The sequence below is a fragment of the Lynx rufus genome, unplaced genomic scaffold (genome assembly GCF_022079265.1).
Source record: "Lynx rufus isolate CCGP_SWC_20201006 ecotype Redwood Valley unplaced genomic scaffold, mLynRuf1.p SCAF_2, whole genome shotgun sequence".
In the NCBI taxonomy this organism is placed as follows: Eukaryota; Metazoa; Chordata; class Mammalia; order Carnivora; family Felidae; genus Lynx; species Lynx rufus.
This window is the reverse complement of record NW_025814834.1, coordinates 93,121,852-93,138,972: the sequence shown is the minus strand read 5'-3', so window position 1 is coordinate 93,138,972 and position 17,121 is coordinate 93,121,852. Positions and strand designations below refer to the sequence as shown.

The following is a 17,121-nucleotide window of genomic DNA, read 5'->3' as shown; positions in this document are numbered from 1 at the left end:
CCACTCTTAAAAGTGCCATTTAAACAAGCAAAGTAAATTAAATCTAGGAAGAATTCACATGATTTTAATGGTTTTGTCCTTTTTTGTCCTCTATTACTCTTACATATTCTTTTAGTTTTAGATCATCCCTCGAGACAAGATACAAGCTCATGTACAATAAATTACAGAAAGTTATTTTGGTTGCTGTCAATGTAACCAAATTGGATTAATAATGAAACCAATTAAATCCTCAAATACCTCCACTGGCAAGGGTAAACCTTTAATTTCCAGAGAGAAATAGGGTTAGCTATGTTAAACACACATAGTCACAGTGATAACCAAATTTGCAAACACTGGGGGGATTCTGCTATTTTGTCGAAGAACCCGCAGCAGACTGATTGAATCAAAATAATACAAACGAATCCATGTGTTGTTGTTTTGTTTTGTTTTCTTGTAAAGCGGTCTCCTGCATCTCTGATGATAACCAGTCGGCAGAAATGATGGAATGCCTCAAGCAGACAAATGGAATGCCTCCCTTTGTGCAAGAATGCACGGTCCCATGTCGAGATGACTGCACCTTCACGGTTTGGTCCAAGTTTACACCCTGTTCCACAGATTGTGAAACAACCCGAAGTCGACGGCGACAGCTCACAGGTAGGGTATGGGACAGCTCATAGGTAGGGCGTACCTTTCATTTCTTAGCTTCAGACAATGGATGTGTTTCTGAACCTGCCACAGAAGATGGAAGCTCCAGAAGGACTAGAAATGGTATCGGGTCTCTCCCTTTCCCAGCCAATTACTGACTTGATGTATCTTCTGTGCCTATGCCTGCCACGTAATATCTACTCATTTTTTGTGAAATGATATGGACCATTCTATAGCTATTAAGTTCCTCTCTATAGGACTTTATAATGTTTACAGTCTTAAATGGCAATATAGCCACAAGCTAGCTTGGAATAGTTAATGACAAAGATTCTGGTATTTTATCATATCAGAATCTCAGCAAAGTTGATAGCAGTGACTGATGTGTAAAACCCATCAAAGGCAGATCTAACCTGTATCATTCTCTTTTTGCCATTACCTTACAAGCAATTTGACATTTTAAAATGTTAATAGTGCAAGATAAGTCAAATTACATATATAGGTTCTGCTTTTGTGGTATATTATTTTGGTTCTGTTTGCATCCGTGCAATTTAATGGAAATTAAAGTAATTAATAGTTTAATCAAAGTGCTGGAGCTATTTTTGCCTGTAATACACAAATAATTGATGCAGTATAGCATATTGTACTACTACTCTAGATAAATATCCCAGAATTTCTTGTAGTTGTATTTGCATATCCAGAAAAACTTAATTTAGGTAATGAAGACCCAGAGGAAAAATGCCAAAATAATCACTGGGATAATAAAATTGGTGTTGACATTGAAGAATTAAGCACCGAAGACCATTTGTTCTTAAAAGCAATTTAAGGGCTAATTCTCTTGGTTTCAAATTCCCTTTGTTTGAATGCATTGCTTACAAGATTGTTTTAAATTTAACTCACTCTAATGGATTTACTTAATCGATGAGAGCCTTTAACAGGGTTTTTGCACACAACCCGGGAGCCCATTCATAATGTAGGTGAAATGTATAATCAAATAGAAACAGTCAAGTATGCTGCACTTTGTGCTTTTTTCCTCAAAATTCTGTGCATATATAACTTTATGTGGCATTGCTTGTGTTTCTAAAATGAAAATATTCTTACAGGGAATATAATGCAGTAGAATGTGTGTGACAGGAATAATTTCAAGTTCAGGTGTAACAGTTTTGAAGGAAAGGATGTTTTTAATTAGTGGCCAGTTTTTGCCTTTTTCTTTGTTCTTGAGGGTTTACTGATGGTATTTTATACCTGAAAATTGAAAAAGGGAATATCAAAAATCCCAAGATATTTATTAAACTAGTGAATTTTGTTATAAATTGTCAAAGCTGACAAATTTAAAATAAACTTTTTGTTTAAATATTGGAAAAGCCATTGTATGCTTTGCTGCAAACTCTATCCTAAGAATTAATCCTACCAAAAAACTTAAATTTTTTTCTGAATTATTATTAATTATGCTTTTTGCTTGCTAATGGACATTTGTGTGTCTTCATGTCTTGGAAATAACTGGTCAATTGTATGAAACACCTACATTGTAGGGGAAAAAAAAACAACAATCATGTATTAGGTGTGTGGGGGGCAGTAGTGAATTGAAATTTGTCACTTCTTAAGACTTATTTTCATTGTTGTGGTAATATGCTTGCATTTTGGTTTCTCATGTAATTTGGTGGTAAACTTAAGTAATCTCTAACATGAGTGGTAGTAAAAGGCATGGCTTAGACTATAGAACAATGGGACTCTCTCTAACACAAACACATGGGAAGCACACAGTAATACTAGCCACTGCATGGAATAATGGGCCATTTAGGGTGTTGTTCTTGTTTTCCATTTTTTTTTTCCATTTTTAACAACAGGCCTTAATTCAATATCTGAATGTTCTGGGTGTTGTACCTAAACGGGATCATCCTAGGTTTTAGATTGAATGGTATTTATAGTAGTTGTTTATACAGTGCTGAAAATAATCCATTGAGTAGATTTGTTCAGGTTATTAATATATAAAATAACTTGATAAATAATATTTAATATATTCTTATAGTTTTATGTCTTGGGGGAACAGGCACAAATTTCCCTCTGACTTAAGTGGGGAAAAATATCTTTATAATTGTATTAGTGGTAGACTTTTTTGTTGGGTTTTTTTTGTTTTTTTGGTGTTTTTTAATTTGTTTTTAAGTACTAACTGGTTCTGAATCCACAAGTTAATGCTAATTGTTTACTGTAATGTAATCAAAGTAAAGGACCAGTGATAATTTGTTTCTTATTTTGAGAACCATTTCTGTATGAGTTTACTCCAATCTTTCTTGAAACAGTGGTGCCACATAATTAAGGATATCCCAAATACAGATATGACATATATTAGTACAGAATGCTTGTTCTGCCAGCAACTTTTGGTTGCCTTGTAGATTAGTATCTTCCTATTCTGTCTTGCTCTCACTTTCTCCTTTTGTCTTCACTTCCTCCCCCACTCTACCACTTTTTAAATCTTACTTTCTTAATGAACAGTTTACTTACGTGTGCTAGGCCTTAGGAATACTACTGGGGAATAGATAAGCATCCTACTTTAAGAGCTTCCACTGTAATGGAAGATAGAGAATTTATTACAGTTACAACCCAGTATACCACTTGTGACAATAGCTGTGATATTACTGCTACATTAGTTTCTTAATGCTTCTGTAACAAATTACCACAAACTTAGTGGCTTAAAAAGAACACAGATTTATTCTGAGTTGTATAGGTCTAAAATAAACGTGTGTGTCACCAGACTGAAAATAAAATGTTGGTGGATCTTCATGCCTTTCTGGATGCTCTAGGGGAAATTCCTTTCCTTTTTCTAGCTTCTAGAGGCTGTCCACATTCCTTGGCTCAGGACTCTTCTTCTATCTTGAAATTCAGTAACATTGTGTCTCTGACCATTCTGCCTCTGGTTTAGGAAAGATTCTCTGCCCTGCGATTAGGTTGGACCCACACAAATAATCCAGAATAATCTCATCCCAAGGTCAATAATCTTAGTCACATCTACACAGTGCATTTTGCCATCTAAGGTAGCATAATTATAAGAAATAGGATGTGAGCACTCTTGGAAAGGCATAGCTTGTGGTAGGCAGAATAAAAGTACAGAAGAATACTTTTTCCAGGGGTAACTAATACTTTACCCCTGCCACAGAGGAAGTACAAGCAGGCATTAATTAGACCATGGAGAGAGGTTGGAACCGAGGAAAATTTCTGGTATAAGAAATGCAAAGGCCAGAAACCAAGAAGTCATTTCCAGTAACTGAAAGATGCTTGTATTGTCTAGCTTGTAACATGCCCCAGGCAGAGTGGCATCACACAGGCAGGAGGCAGGTGCTAATGGTATCAGATACTTAAGGGCCTTGATGACCATGGCAAGGAGCTTAGAACCATGGTAAGTCACTGAAGACTTTTAAGTAGATGAATGACATGATCAGACTTCCATCTTTGTGAGCTGGTTCTAACTGCAGAGTGGGGAGAAGATGAAAAGGAAAAAAAGGTATAAAATATTAGAAGAAGCTGTTGTGATTTAAGCTGGATATCTGGAGATGGGCTAAATATGGGTGGTATTGGTCAGAATGGAAACAATGGACTGATTGAAGAGATACTTAGTCATTTGATATGATCTTTTTCATTAATCAGATACAGGTAGTCGGGTAGAACAACAGAATTCAAGTCTGACATTTTACGTTTTGGCTTGGTCATGTTGGTATACTTGGTAAATGAAGATGGAGAAAGGAAGGCCCTGGTGTGAAAAGCTTGAGGATGGGTTTTGCCAGGTTGAGTTTGGCCTTTAAAGTTCCAGTCTGTGGCTCAGAAGCTTGAGCAAGAAATCTAGAATGGAGATAATAATAAGGAATTTAAGAGCTGTAGATGATTTAAACTCTTTCTGTGGGTGGGGCGCCTGGGTGGCTCAGTTGGTCTGTGCTGACAACTCAGAGCCTGGAGCCTCGGATACCCTCTCCCCTCCCTCTCCCCTCCCTCTCCCCTCCCTCTCCCCTCCCTCTCCCCTCCCTCTCCCCTCCCTCTCCCCTCCCTCTCCCCTCCCTCTCCCCTCCCTCTCCCCTCCCTCTCCCCTCCCTCTCCCCTCCCTCTCCCCTCCCTCTCCCCTCCCTCTCCCCTCCCTCTCCCCTCCCTCTCCCCTCCCTCTCCCCTCCCTCTCCCCTCCCTCTCCCCTCCCTCTCCCCTCCCTCTCCCCTCCCTCTCCCCTCCCTCTCCCCTCCCTCTCCCCTCCCTCTCCCCTCCCTCTCCCCTCCCTCTCCCCTCCCTCTCCCCTCCCTCTCCAAAATGAATAAACATAAAAAAAAAAGTTAAACTCGTTCTGTGGGTGAAGCTAATGGATCAGAAAAGAGAACCTAGTGATTGGTTTCTTTGTATCTCAACCAGTAAATTCTCATGGCCATGATAGAAACTGTGTTTCCCAAACTTTTTCTCCCTAAACGCCCCTAATGGTAGAGGAAATGAATATATCCTCCCAGAGAGGTAGTGGCATGCCTGAAATTCCTGCAAGATCATTTCAGGTCCTGCAGGAATCCTTATTTATTGAGGTCATAAGCAGCATGACAGACCATAGAGCCAATCATCCAGCAGCAACTGTAAAATTATATATAAACTATTTGACAATGAGAAAATATCCCATGCATCAGCTTGTATTAAGCATTTCTAAAATAGCTATAAAGACTGGGAATAAGACCAGTAAGTAAATCAGCCTACTTCATTTTTCTATAGCCTGCCAAGACTCTAGCTGATGACTTATTAATGAGGTAACAAAATATAATTATTAGATCTATTTGAGAATTTTTAGGAATCCAGTGGAAGTACATTGGCCAGAAAGTTGAAATCAAGTTACAGGCTGACTTGAAACCCCATTAAACATGATTATCAAGTACTCAGAGCAGTGGGAATTGATTCTGCATTCTCATTACTTATAGACAGAATCACAGCTAAAAGGTCCATCAAAGTCAATTGGTAAGGCAAAGTCATATTCTAGAATGCTTGAGTTAAAAAAGTCTCTCAAAGTGGAAGCCATGCCTTTTTCTCGGATTAAATTACCCAATGTTATTGGAACATTCATTTCATTGTGTCAGCATTTGTGAGCTACTTGATGGCAAGGACCAAAATAAGTTCTACTTTGTCTGCCGCACCCGGAGTGACACCTGACCTCGCTCCAGGGCCATTGTATGGGAGGGTGTCCTTTCATCCTTTGACTAAATAAACCATTTTCAGAAATGTACTTCAAAGAGAGGCTGTTTATGTTGGTTTCCCTGGAAACCATTAATTCCAAGGAAGACTGAGAGGCGATAATTTGCTTTTATCAACAAGTCACAGGGAAAATCATACTAAATGAATTAACAAAAATTTTCTAGCTGTTGAGTCACTGTAGCAAGCATCTTTTTTTAGTTTCTTTTTTTGGCACTCTCCAACATAAAACGATTTTTAATTTTATTTTTTCCAAAATAATTTGAATTTCACAGGTGCTTTGGGAATTGCTTTCATTGTCTTAAGATTTGCTTTCATGGCAATAAAGAATCAGGGAGGGCAGGGGGAGGCAATAGTGTAAGATTAAATTTTCTAAGAGCTAGTAAAGACAATAATGTGACTTTTTACAAAACAGATATGAAATTAATATAGCAATGTCTCTTTTTGGAACAGGGAAAAGCAGGAAGAAAGAGAAATGCCAGGACTCTGACCTGTACCCTCTCGTGGAAATGGAACTATGCCCTTGTAATGTATTTATATCTCAACCTTATGGAAACTGGTCAGATTGCATTATTCCAGAAGGCAGAAGAGAGTCTCAGCGAGGAGGATTCCGGGTGCAAGGAGAAAGCAAAGAATGTGGAAAAGGAATGCGCTTTCGAGCAATAGCCTGCTCTGATAAAAATGGAAGACCTGTTGACCCCTCATACTGCAGCAGCTCTGGTAAGGAGTACAGATGGGAACATACACAGCCCAGGAGGTGTATCCATGGTCTAGAATTAGTAGCTTTGTTCTTTAAAAATTGTTTTATTTCTCCTTGGTCAATAACACACTACCTTACATAAAATGCAGGCATTTGGAATGCATAGATCCATATTTTACTGATTATTTGGAATGTGATTACTTTGGATCCTTAACTCCGTCCTTTGGCCACTTGGTTAACTGTGGATGAGTACAGTTGCTCTACTTCACTGAAAAAGCCATATTTAACAAAAAAATACATCTTGGGGTATGTTTTGGTGCTCTGATCATACATCTAGAAAGCAATCAGGCTGTGAATTTCTTCCAAGTTAGTTGACAAAATACCAATTAAAATATTGATTTAAAATGTTTTACCTTGTAATATATAAGTATATCTAAATTAATAGAATAAAACTGTAGGAATAAAACATATGCACTCTGGGAGAGTTCTGTGAGCTGTCAGTTAGGAAGAAGACTTTTTTTTTCATCTTGGGAAAATTTGAAAGATAGGGGTGAATGGGGAAAAGAATGAGAAAGAATGAGATTAAATACAATTGGGGTAAATGTTGATGGGGGGGGGTGGCCTGAGACTAATGATTACAATGGAGCCTATGAATTTCATACTCTAGTTTATGTCTTTTTTTTTTTTTTTAAGACTAAAATGGTTACGATTTTTACAGAGAGTATGAAAGAGAAGTCATGTTTGACTGGCAAACTCTGGGAGGATAAAAGATTTTGGCCTCTGGGATCAAAGTCTTGTGTTCTACTCAGCTTTCTCAATAATATTAGAAATTGTAAGTTGATTAAGTTCTGACATAGAAGGCAGATAAATGAGTTTGTCTTCATTCCCCACTCATTAGTTGTTCTTTAAGATAGGCCCATATCATTATATGAATACAACTTAAAGCTTAATAACTTTTTAATTGGTGAAATCATTGCTCTGCTTCCTGGGGTAATCTATAAAATTTTCTTCAGTGATTTGACTCCTAGAAACATTAAACACATCACAAACAAGTTGTGGGTCTGTTTTATGAAAGCCAAACCTGGTTGACTGTAATCTTTGTTTTTCCATTTATGTATGTATACACACACATACACACACACATATACACGCACACACACACACATACAGTGTTTTCGGGAAATTACTTTTCCTTTCTCCTATTGAAATGTTTGACTTACAATGTTGTATACATTTAAGGTGTACAACATGTTAAATTCATAGAATTTTATAGGGAGATGATTGCTGTTGCAGTGATAATTGGCATCACTATCACATTACAAAATTATCATTTCTTTTTAGTGGTTGGAATAATTAAGTTCTGGTCTCTTAGCAATTTGATTATAACACAATTATAGGTGTGTGTATTCATTATAGGGTGCATTAAATCTCTAGGACCTATTTACTAATTGCAAACTGATATAGCTTAATAACATGTGTCCTATCCCCCAAGCCCAACCCCTCATCTCCTGGTAAACACCATTCTACTGTTTTTACAAGTTTGATTTCTTTACACTACACATATAACGATATCATACAGTATTTGACTTTCTCTTTCTGAATTAGCTTACTTAGTGTAATGTCTTCAGGGTCAATCCATGTTGTTACAAATGGCAGGATGTCCTTATGGCCAAATCATATTCCCTGATTATATTTATATATATATATATATATATTATATATAACATATATATTACATATATAATATATAAATATAATCAGATATTTATAACATATAATATGTAACATATAATGTTACATATATATATTACATACATACATATATTACATATATATAATAGATACAGCACATCTTCTTTGTCCATTCATCTGTTAATGGGGCACATAGGTTATTTCCATAGCTTGGCTATTGTGAATAATGTGGCAACGAACACAGGAGTATATTTCTTTGATACCCTGTTTTTATTTCCTTTAGGTATGTACCCAGATGTGGGATTCCTATATCCCATAGATCTATTGTTAATATTAGAGTAACTTTAATATTGTTTTCCATAGTGGCTGAACCAATTTCATTCCTACCAACAAGTGTACAAGGGGTCCCTTTTCTCCATATCCTCAACATTGATTATTTCTTCTTGATTATAGCCATTTTAACAGGTATGAGGTGTTATTTTGCTATGGTTTTGAGTTGCATTTCCCTGATTGTTAGTTATGTTGAAAATCTTTTCATCTACCTATTGGCCATTTGGATGTCTTTGAGGGAATGTCTATTTCTCTGCCTGTTTCATAAGTAGATGGAGTGTGTTCTTTGTATATTATAGTGCTATCTGAAACATGGTTGGCAAAAAGTTTTCTCCCATTTGCTATGTTGCCATTTCATTTTGTTGACTGCTTCTCTTGCTATGCAGAAGCTTAAGTTTGATATAATCTTATTGGGGTTGCTGCTGTTGTGGTGATAGATCCAAAACCTCATTACCAAAAGCAATGTTAAATAACATCTTCACTATATTTCCTTCTAGGAGTTTCATGGTATCAGGTTGTATATTTAAATCTTTGATATCTTTTATTAAATTTTTTAGTGTAAGATAAGGGTCCAGTTTCATTGTTCTGCATGTGTTCAGTTTTTCCAACACTATCTAAAGAGATCATCATTCCCCCATTGGGTGTGCCCTCCTTTCTTGTTCAATCTTAGTTGACTGAATATGCATGGATTTTCTTCTGGGCTCTCTATTCTGTTTCATTGGTCCGTGTCTTTTTATGCCAATATTATTCTATTTTTATTATGAGAGATTTGTAGTATGACTTGAAATCACGAGTGTGATAACTCCATCTTTGTTCATCCTCGGGATTGCGTTGGCTATTTGGGGTCCTTGGTGACTCCATTTTTCTCTCTCCATCTTCTCTATATAAAGAATGCTCTCTGAATTTTGATAGAGATGACATTAAATCTATAGAAGACTTTTGGGAGTAAGGACATCTTAACAAAATTCTGATCCTTAAACATGGGTTGTGTTTTTCCATTTGTTGTGTCTACTTCAATTTTTTTCAACTAAGTTTTGTAGTTTTCATCATACAGATCTTTCACTTCCTTGGCTAAATTTATTCCTAGGTATTTTTATTGTTTTGGTGCTGTTGTGAATGGGATAGTTTTATTTTTCAGAAGTTTCATTATTACTACATAGTAACATACCTGATTTGGGGTGATATCTGGGTGGCTCAGCTGATTAAGTGTCCCACAGTGTGGAGCCTGCTTGGGATTCTCACTCTTTCCCCCTCTCTCTCTGCCCCTCTTGTGCTCACTTTCTCTCTCTCGAAATAAATTAAATAAAACTTAAAAAATAACTGATTTTTGTATGTTGACCTTTTTTTTTTTTTTTTTTTTTTTTTTTTTTAATCTTGGAACTGTATTGAAATTGCTGAGTAGTTTCAACAGTTTCTTCTTGGTTGAGTCTTTGAGGTTTTCTTCAGTCTAATGCTCTCCCAGCTGAGCTATTTCGGCTGCTTGAGTTTTTCTATATACAAAACAATACCACCTGTAAATAGTGACAATTTTAATTCTTTCTATCCTGTTTGGATGTTTCTTGTTTGGTTGCTTGGGGTTTGTGTTTTTGTTTTCTGTTTTGTTCTGTTTAATTGCTCCACCTAGGACTTCCAGTACTGTAGTGAACAAGAGAGGTAAGAGAGGACCATCTTGTCTTTTTCCTGTTTCAACATTGAATATAGTATTAGCTGTGAGTTTACCATATGGGACCTTTATTATGTTGAGGTATGTTTCTTCCACACACAATCTGTTGAGGGTTTATATTGTGAAAGGATGTGATATTTTGTCAAATATTTTTTTTGCATTTATTTCAATGATCATGTGATGTTTGTCTCTCATTCTATTAATGTGATATACTTACTGATTTGTGTATGTTGAATCATCCTTGAATTGAAAGGACAGATCATACTTGATCATGGTGTATAATCACCATGTCTTACTCATTGTAGTCTCCTAATATTTTGTTAATTTTTTCATCTATTTTCATGAGTAGTATTCTATAGTACTCTTTTCTTAGAGTGTCTATATCTGACTTTGGTATGAGGGTAACACTGGCCGTGTAGGAAATTGGAAGTGTTTCCTCCTCTTCAATTTTTTTTTTGAATAGTTTGAGAAAAATTGGCATTAAGTCTTTTTTAAATGTTTTGTAGAATTCACCAGTGAAGCCTTCTGTTCCTGGGATTTTTTATGTTGGGAGGGTTTTGATAAATGGTTTAATCCCTTTACTCATTAACTTGTTCACATGTTTGATTCTGTCTTGATAGGTTGTGGGCTTCTAGAAATTAACTTATGTCTGCTAAATTATCTAATCTGTTGGCATGTAATCGTTCACAGTAGCCTCTTATGATTATATATATATATATATATTTCTGTGGTATCAGTTACAATCTCGCCTGTTCTGTTTCTAATTTTTAGTCTTTTTTTTTTTTTTTCTTAGCTAAAGGTTTGTTAATTTTGTTTCAAACAGCTCTCCAGGGGCACCTGGATTGCTCAGTCAGTTAAGCGACCAACTTTGGCTCAGGTTGTGATCTCAGGACTTGAGACTTTGAGCCCCACATCAGGCTCTCTGCTGACAGCTGGGAGCCTAGAGCCTGCTGTAGATTCTGTCTGTCTCTCTCTATGTCCCTCCCCCGCCCTCTCTAAAATAAACATTAAATAGAAAGAAAGAAACCAGCTCTTAGTTTCATTGATCCTTCTTGTTTTTCCAATCTCTATTTCTTTATTTCCCCTCCTTTCTTAGTTCCTTCCTTCTGATATTTTGGGCTTAATTTATTTTTCTAGTTGGTTGAGGTTTTAGGGTAGCTTGAGATCTAACTTCTTAATGTATCCATTTATTGTTATAAACTTTCCTCTCAGAACTACTTTTGTAGGATCCCATGGATTTGATAGGCTGTTTTTTTCATTTTTATTAGTTTTAACTTCCTGATTTCCCTTTTGATTTCTTCTTTGACCCATTGCTTGTTCATAAGTTTGTTGTTAAGTTTCAATGTATTTATAAACTTGTTAGATTTTTTTTTTTATTTCCAGTTTCATAGCAGTGTGGTCAGAAAATATAGTAGGACTTCACTCTTAAATTTTGTTAAGTATTGTTTTGTGTCCTGTTATGTGTTCTATCCTGGATAATGTTTCATGTGCACTTGAGGAAACAATGCATTCTTCTGTTGGGTGGAATAGCCTATATAATCTCAACTCCATTTGGACTAAAGTATTGTTCACTTCTAACATTTCCTTGTTTTCTTTTTCTATTGGGATGATCTATCCACTATTGGCAGTGTGGTACTGAACTCTCCTGCTAACAAATAGTTGTCTATTTCTCTTGTTAGATCTGTTAGTGTTTACTTAACAATAGGTGCTCTAATGATGAATGTGTATACACTTGAGAATGTTAGATCTTATTGATGTATTGACTCCGTTATATAATCTTTGTTGTTGCTTTTTTGGGGGCTGAAGTCTGTTTTGTCTAAGTATGGCCATCCCCACTTTCTTTTGGTTCCTACTTGTAGGAGATATATTCTTCTTCTGTCCCTTCAAAATTGGAGTGTATGTATGTCTTTAAAGTTGAAATGAGTTTCCTGTAGTCATCATACAGTTAGGTTGTTTTTCTATCCATACAGCCATTCTGTGCCTTTTGATTGATGAATTCAACCCATTTACACTTAAAAGTGATTATTGATATGTAAAGACTTAAAACCACCATCTTATAGTCTGCCTTTGGTTATTTATCTCCAGTGTTTTTGACCGTCTCTTTCTGCCTACCTTTGTAAATTGGTAGTTTTCCACAGTGATACGCTGTCTTCCTTTTTTTTTTTTATCTTTACTAATCTACTCCAGATTTTTGCTTTGTGGTTTCCATGAGGCTTACATAAAACATCTCCTAGATAAAACAGTCCATTTTGTGTTCATAATCCCTAATCTCGGGGTGCCTGGGTGGTTCAGTCAGTGAAGTGTCCAACTCTTGATTATGGCTCGGGTCATGACCTACTGGTTCATGAGACTGACCACCACATCAGGCTCTGCACTGACATCACAGATAGTGATTCTTTCTTTTTCTCTCTGCCCCTCCCTGACTCACAAATGTGTATTCTGTCTCTCAAAATACGGAAATAAACTTAGAAAGAAGTTTATGTTGAAATTCCAGTTCGTTAACACAGTGTCATATTAGTCTCACATGTACAATAGTTATTTTTACATTTCCATATGATATCCAGTGTTCAACACAAGTGTACTCCTTAATCCTCATCATCTACTGAACCCATCCCCCCACCCACCTGAACTCTGGTAACCATCTGTTTGTTCTACACAGTTAAGTCTTTTTCTTGGTCTACCTCTCTTTCCCCCCTTTGCTTGTTTGTTTTGTTTCTTAAATTCCACATGAGTGAAATCATACAGTATTCTCCGTTCTCTGACTTCTTTTGCTTAGCATAATATCTCTAACTTCATCCATGTCCTTGCAAATCACAAGATTGCATTTTTTATAGCTGTGTAGTATTGTGTGTGTGTGTGTGTGTGTGTACCATATCTTCATTATACATTCATCAGTGGACACTTGGGCTCTTCTTTTAATTTGGCTACTGTAGATAATGCTGCTGTAAACATCAGGGTGAATGGATCCCTTTGACTAATATTTTTGTGTTCTTTGGGTAAATACCTAGTAATGTGATTGTTGGATTGCAGGGTACATCTATTTTTTAACTTGTTGAGGAGCCTCCATACTCTTTCCCAGAATGGCTGTGCTAGTTTGCACTGTCGTCAACAGAGCAAGAAGGGTTTTCCTTTCTCCAGGTCCTTGCTAACACTTGTTGTTTCTTGTGTTCTTCATTGGAGCCATTCTAGTAAGTGTGAGGTGATATCTCCTTATGGTTTTGATTTGCATTTGCCTGATAATCAGTGATGTTGAGCATCTTTTCATATGTCTGTTGGCCATCTCTATGTCTTCTTTGGAGAAATGACCATTCATATCTTCTGCCCAATTTTTAATTACTCATTTTGGTGTGTTGAGTTTTATATCTTTTTATATATTTTGGATTCTAATCCTTTATTGGATAGGTCATTTGCAAATAACTTCTTGAATTTAGTAGGTTGACTGTTAATTTTATTCATTACTTCCTTAACTGTGCAGAAGTTTTTTTTGTTTTACTTTGTTTTGTTTGATGCAGTGTCAATAGTTTATTTTGCCTTTGGTTTCCCTTGCCTCAGGAGACATAGCTAAAATTAAGTTGTTATGGGCAATGCAAAGAAATTATAGCCTGTGTTCTCCTATAGAATTTTTGTTTCAGGTCTCACATTTAGGTCTTTGATCCATTTTTGAATTTGTTTTTGTGTATGGTGTAAGTAAGTGGTCCAGTTTCATTCTTCTGTATGTTGCTGTTGAGTTTTTCCAAAACCATTTGTTGAAGAGACCATCTTTTTTTCCCTCATTGGATATTCTTTCCTGCTCTGTTGGAGCTTAGTTGACCACATAATTGTGGGTTCACTTCTGGATTTTCTTTTTGGTTTGATTCATCTGTGTGTGTGTGTGTGTGTGTGTGTGTGCGCGCGTGTGCGCACCTGTACCATACTATTTTGATTACTGCAGCTTTGTCATATAACTTGGTCTGGAATTGTGATACCAGACTTTACTTTTTCAAGATTGCTTTGGCTATTTGGGGTCTTCTGCGGTTCCATAAAAATTTAAGATTGTTGTAGCTCTGTGAAAAATGCTGGTGGTATTTTGATAGGGATTGCATTAGATGTGTAGTTTGCTTTGGGTAGTGTAGACTTTTTAACAATATTTGTTCTTCCAATCCATGAATATGGAATGACTTTCCCATTCTTCCTGTTCTCTTCAATTTCTTTCAGTGTTTTATAGTTTACAGAATACAGGTCTTTCACCTCAGTGGTGAGGTTTATTCCTACATACCTTACTATTTTGGGTGCAGTTGTACATGGGATTGATGTCTTAATTTCTCATTCTGCTACTTCGTTAGCATGTATAGAAATGTGGCACATTTCTGTACATTTTTTTTTTATCTTGTGACTGATTTTCTTGATCACCTCTAGAAGTTTTTTGGAGTCTTTCAGGTTTTCTGTATATAGTACATCATCTGCAATTACTGGAAGTTTTACTTCTTGCTTATTTGGATGCTTTTTATTTATTTTTGTCTGATTGCTGTGGCTAGGACTTCCAGTACTATGTTAAATACTAATGGTAAGAGTGGACATCCCTGTCTTGTTCCTGACCGTACAGGAAAAGCTCTTTTTTTCCCATTGAGAATGATGTTTTTCATGTATTTCCATTATTTTGTTGAGGTATGTTCCCTCTAACCCTACATTGTTGAATGTTTTTATCAAGAATGAATATTGTACTTTGTCAAATGTTTTTTCTGCATTTGGTCATTGGTTTATTTCTGAATGCACTTGTTGACCGATATCTTCTGAGTCCTGTGGAGTAATGTGCCAAGGCACTTTTGTTCTATTATAGATGTCTAATTAGTTATTACAAGGGGAGAGGAGAGGGGGTAACTCGCTGTCCTCATACTGATGTCATGTACATGTTGGTTTAGTCATTCATTTCAGAAAAATGTGTATTTTGAACACCAGCTATGTATCTGCCCATCTTCTATGATTTCGGTGTACATTTAATGTGAAACAAAGTGTTCATGAAGTTAATTGTCTAGTGGGGGATAAAAACAAAACAAAAGGAATTTTAAGTTTTTTTATGCTCTTTGGATGCTGAATATAAAATCTTGACATAAACTTTAGGGAAGTCCTTAAAGTAACATAAACTTGAGATGTGAAGGCTAAGAAAGAAGCAACCATGTGAAAAGTTCATACAAGATCATCAATATATTCTGAAGAGATAAGGTAAGCAAGAAGTTCTTGCAAAAAAAAAAAACAGTTTTCTGTTTGAATATAGGGAGTGAGGAGCTAATTTTGTGAAGTGAGGTTGAACAAGTAGGCAGAATCTTGTAGGACAAGGAGAGGAGAACAGATACAATTTAAGTGCAATCATCGATGAGAAGGGGGGAGTTAATATAATCCAATTTAAATTTTAAAAAATTAATGGATATGATTGACATACAAGGTGTTTCAGGCATAGAGTGTAATGATACAGTATTTGTATATATTGTAAAATTAAACAAAGACACATGGTTAAAATTTTCTTTTTTGGGATTAGAATTTTTAAGATTTTACTTAGAACTTTCAAATATACAATGGAGTATTAACTATGTTGCACATAACATTCTTATGATTTATATGTGTGGAAGTTTGTTCCTTTTTACCATTTTATCCACTTCCCATCACGTCCCACTGGCAACCACCAGTCTGTTTCTTATGAGTTCAGTTTTGCTTTTGCTTTTTTGTTTTTGTTTATTTTCCAATTCTGCATATAAGTAAAATCATACAGTATTTTTCTTTCTCTCTGATTTATTTTACTTAGTATAATGCCTTCAAGCTCTATCTATGTTGTTGCAAATTGCAAGATTTCTTTTTTTATATCTGGATAATAATCTATTGTATATTTCTATTGTTTTCTTTAGCTACCCATCCATTGATGGATACTTAAGTTGCTTGGCTATTGGAAATGGTCCTGCAATTAACATGGGGGTACACCTATCTTTTGAAGTTTGTGTTCTCTTTTCTTTTTTCCAGGTAAATACCAGAAGTGGAGTTGGTGGATCATGATGTTTCTATTTTTAATTTTCTGAAGACGATTTATACTGTTTGCCACAGTGGCTAACCAAGTTTACTTTCTCCACAACCATGGACATGGGTTCTTTCTCTACATCCTCAACAATACTTACTTGTTATCTTTTTGATAATAGCCATTCTAAGAGACATGAGGTGATGCCTTCTTGTGACTGATTTGCATCTTCCTAAAAATTTTTTTAAATGTTAACTTTTTTGAGAGAGACAGAAAGAGTGCAAGTCAGGGAGGGGCAGAGAGGGGGAGACAGAATCTGAAGCAGGCTCCAGGCTCTGAGCTGTCAGCACAGACATGGGTCTTGAACCCATGAACTGTGAGATCATGACTTGAGCCAAGTCAGATGCTTAACTGACTGAGCCACCCAGGTGCCCCTGGTGTGTATCTTCTTGATGATTAGTGATGTTGAGCATCTTTTCGTGTGGCAGTTGGCCATCTATACACCTGAAAAAAGGTCTGTTCAGAACCTCTGCCTGCTTTTTTATCATGTTTTATTTGTTTTGTTTGTGGTTTTGGGGGTTTCATTTTGTTGTTTTGCTACTGAGTTGTAGGAGTTCTCTATTTATTTTGGTTATTAACCCCCGATCAGATACATGATTTGCAAATATATTCTCACATTCTATGGGTTATCTTTTTATCTTGCTGATGGTCTCCTTTGCTTTGTAGAAGCTTTTTAATTTGATGTTGTGCCAGTAGTTTATTTTTTGCTTCTATTGCTTTTGCTTTTTGTGTCAAATCCAAAAAAAAAATCATTGCAAAGACTGATATCTAGAAGCTTACCACCTAGGTTATCTTCCAGGAGTTTCATGGTTACAAGTCTTAGATTTAAGTCTTCATTTCATTTTGATTTCATTTTTGTGTAAGGTACAAGATAGT

At 36.0% G+C, this 17,121-nt stretch overlaps 1 protein-coding gene across 1 annotated transcript in view; it reads left to right on the top strand.

The window, feature by feature from the left end:
• The window catches only part of THSD7B (thrombospondin type 1 domain containing 7B), a 749,444-nt gene that overhangs the window by 503,425 nt on the left and 228,898 nt on the right, over window positions 1-17,121 (top strand). The window contains exons 12-13 of the mRNA XM_047085714.1: window positions 439-633; window positions 6,274-6,540. Of these exons, the coding sequence (XP_046941670.1) occupies window positions 439-633; window positions 6,274-6,540 (462 nt within the window). The remainder of the gene's footprint in view (window positions 1-438; window positions 634-6,273; window positions 6,541-17,121) is intronic.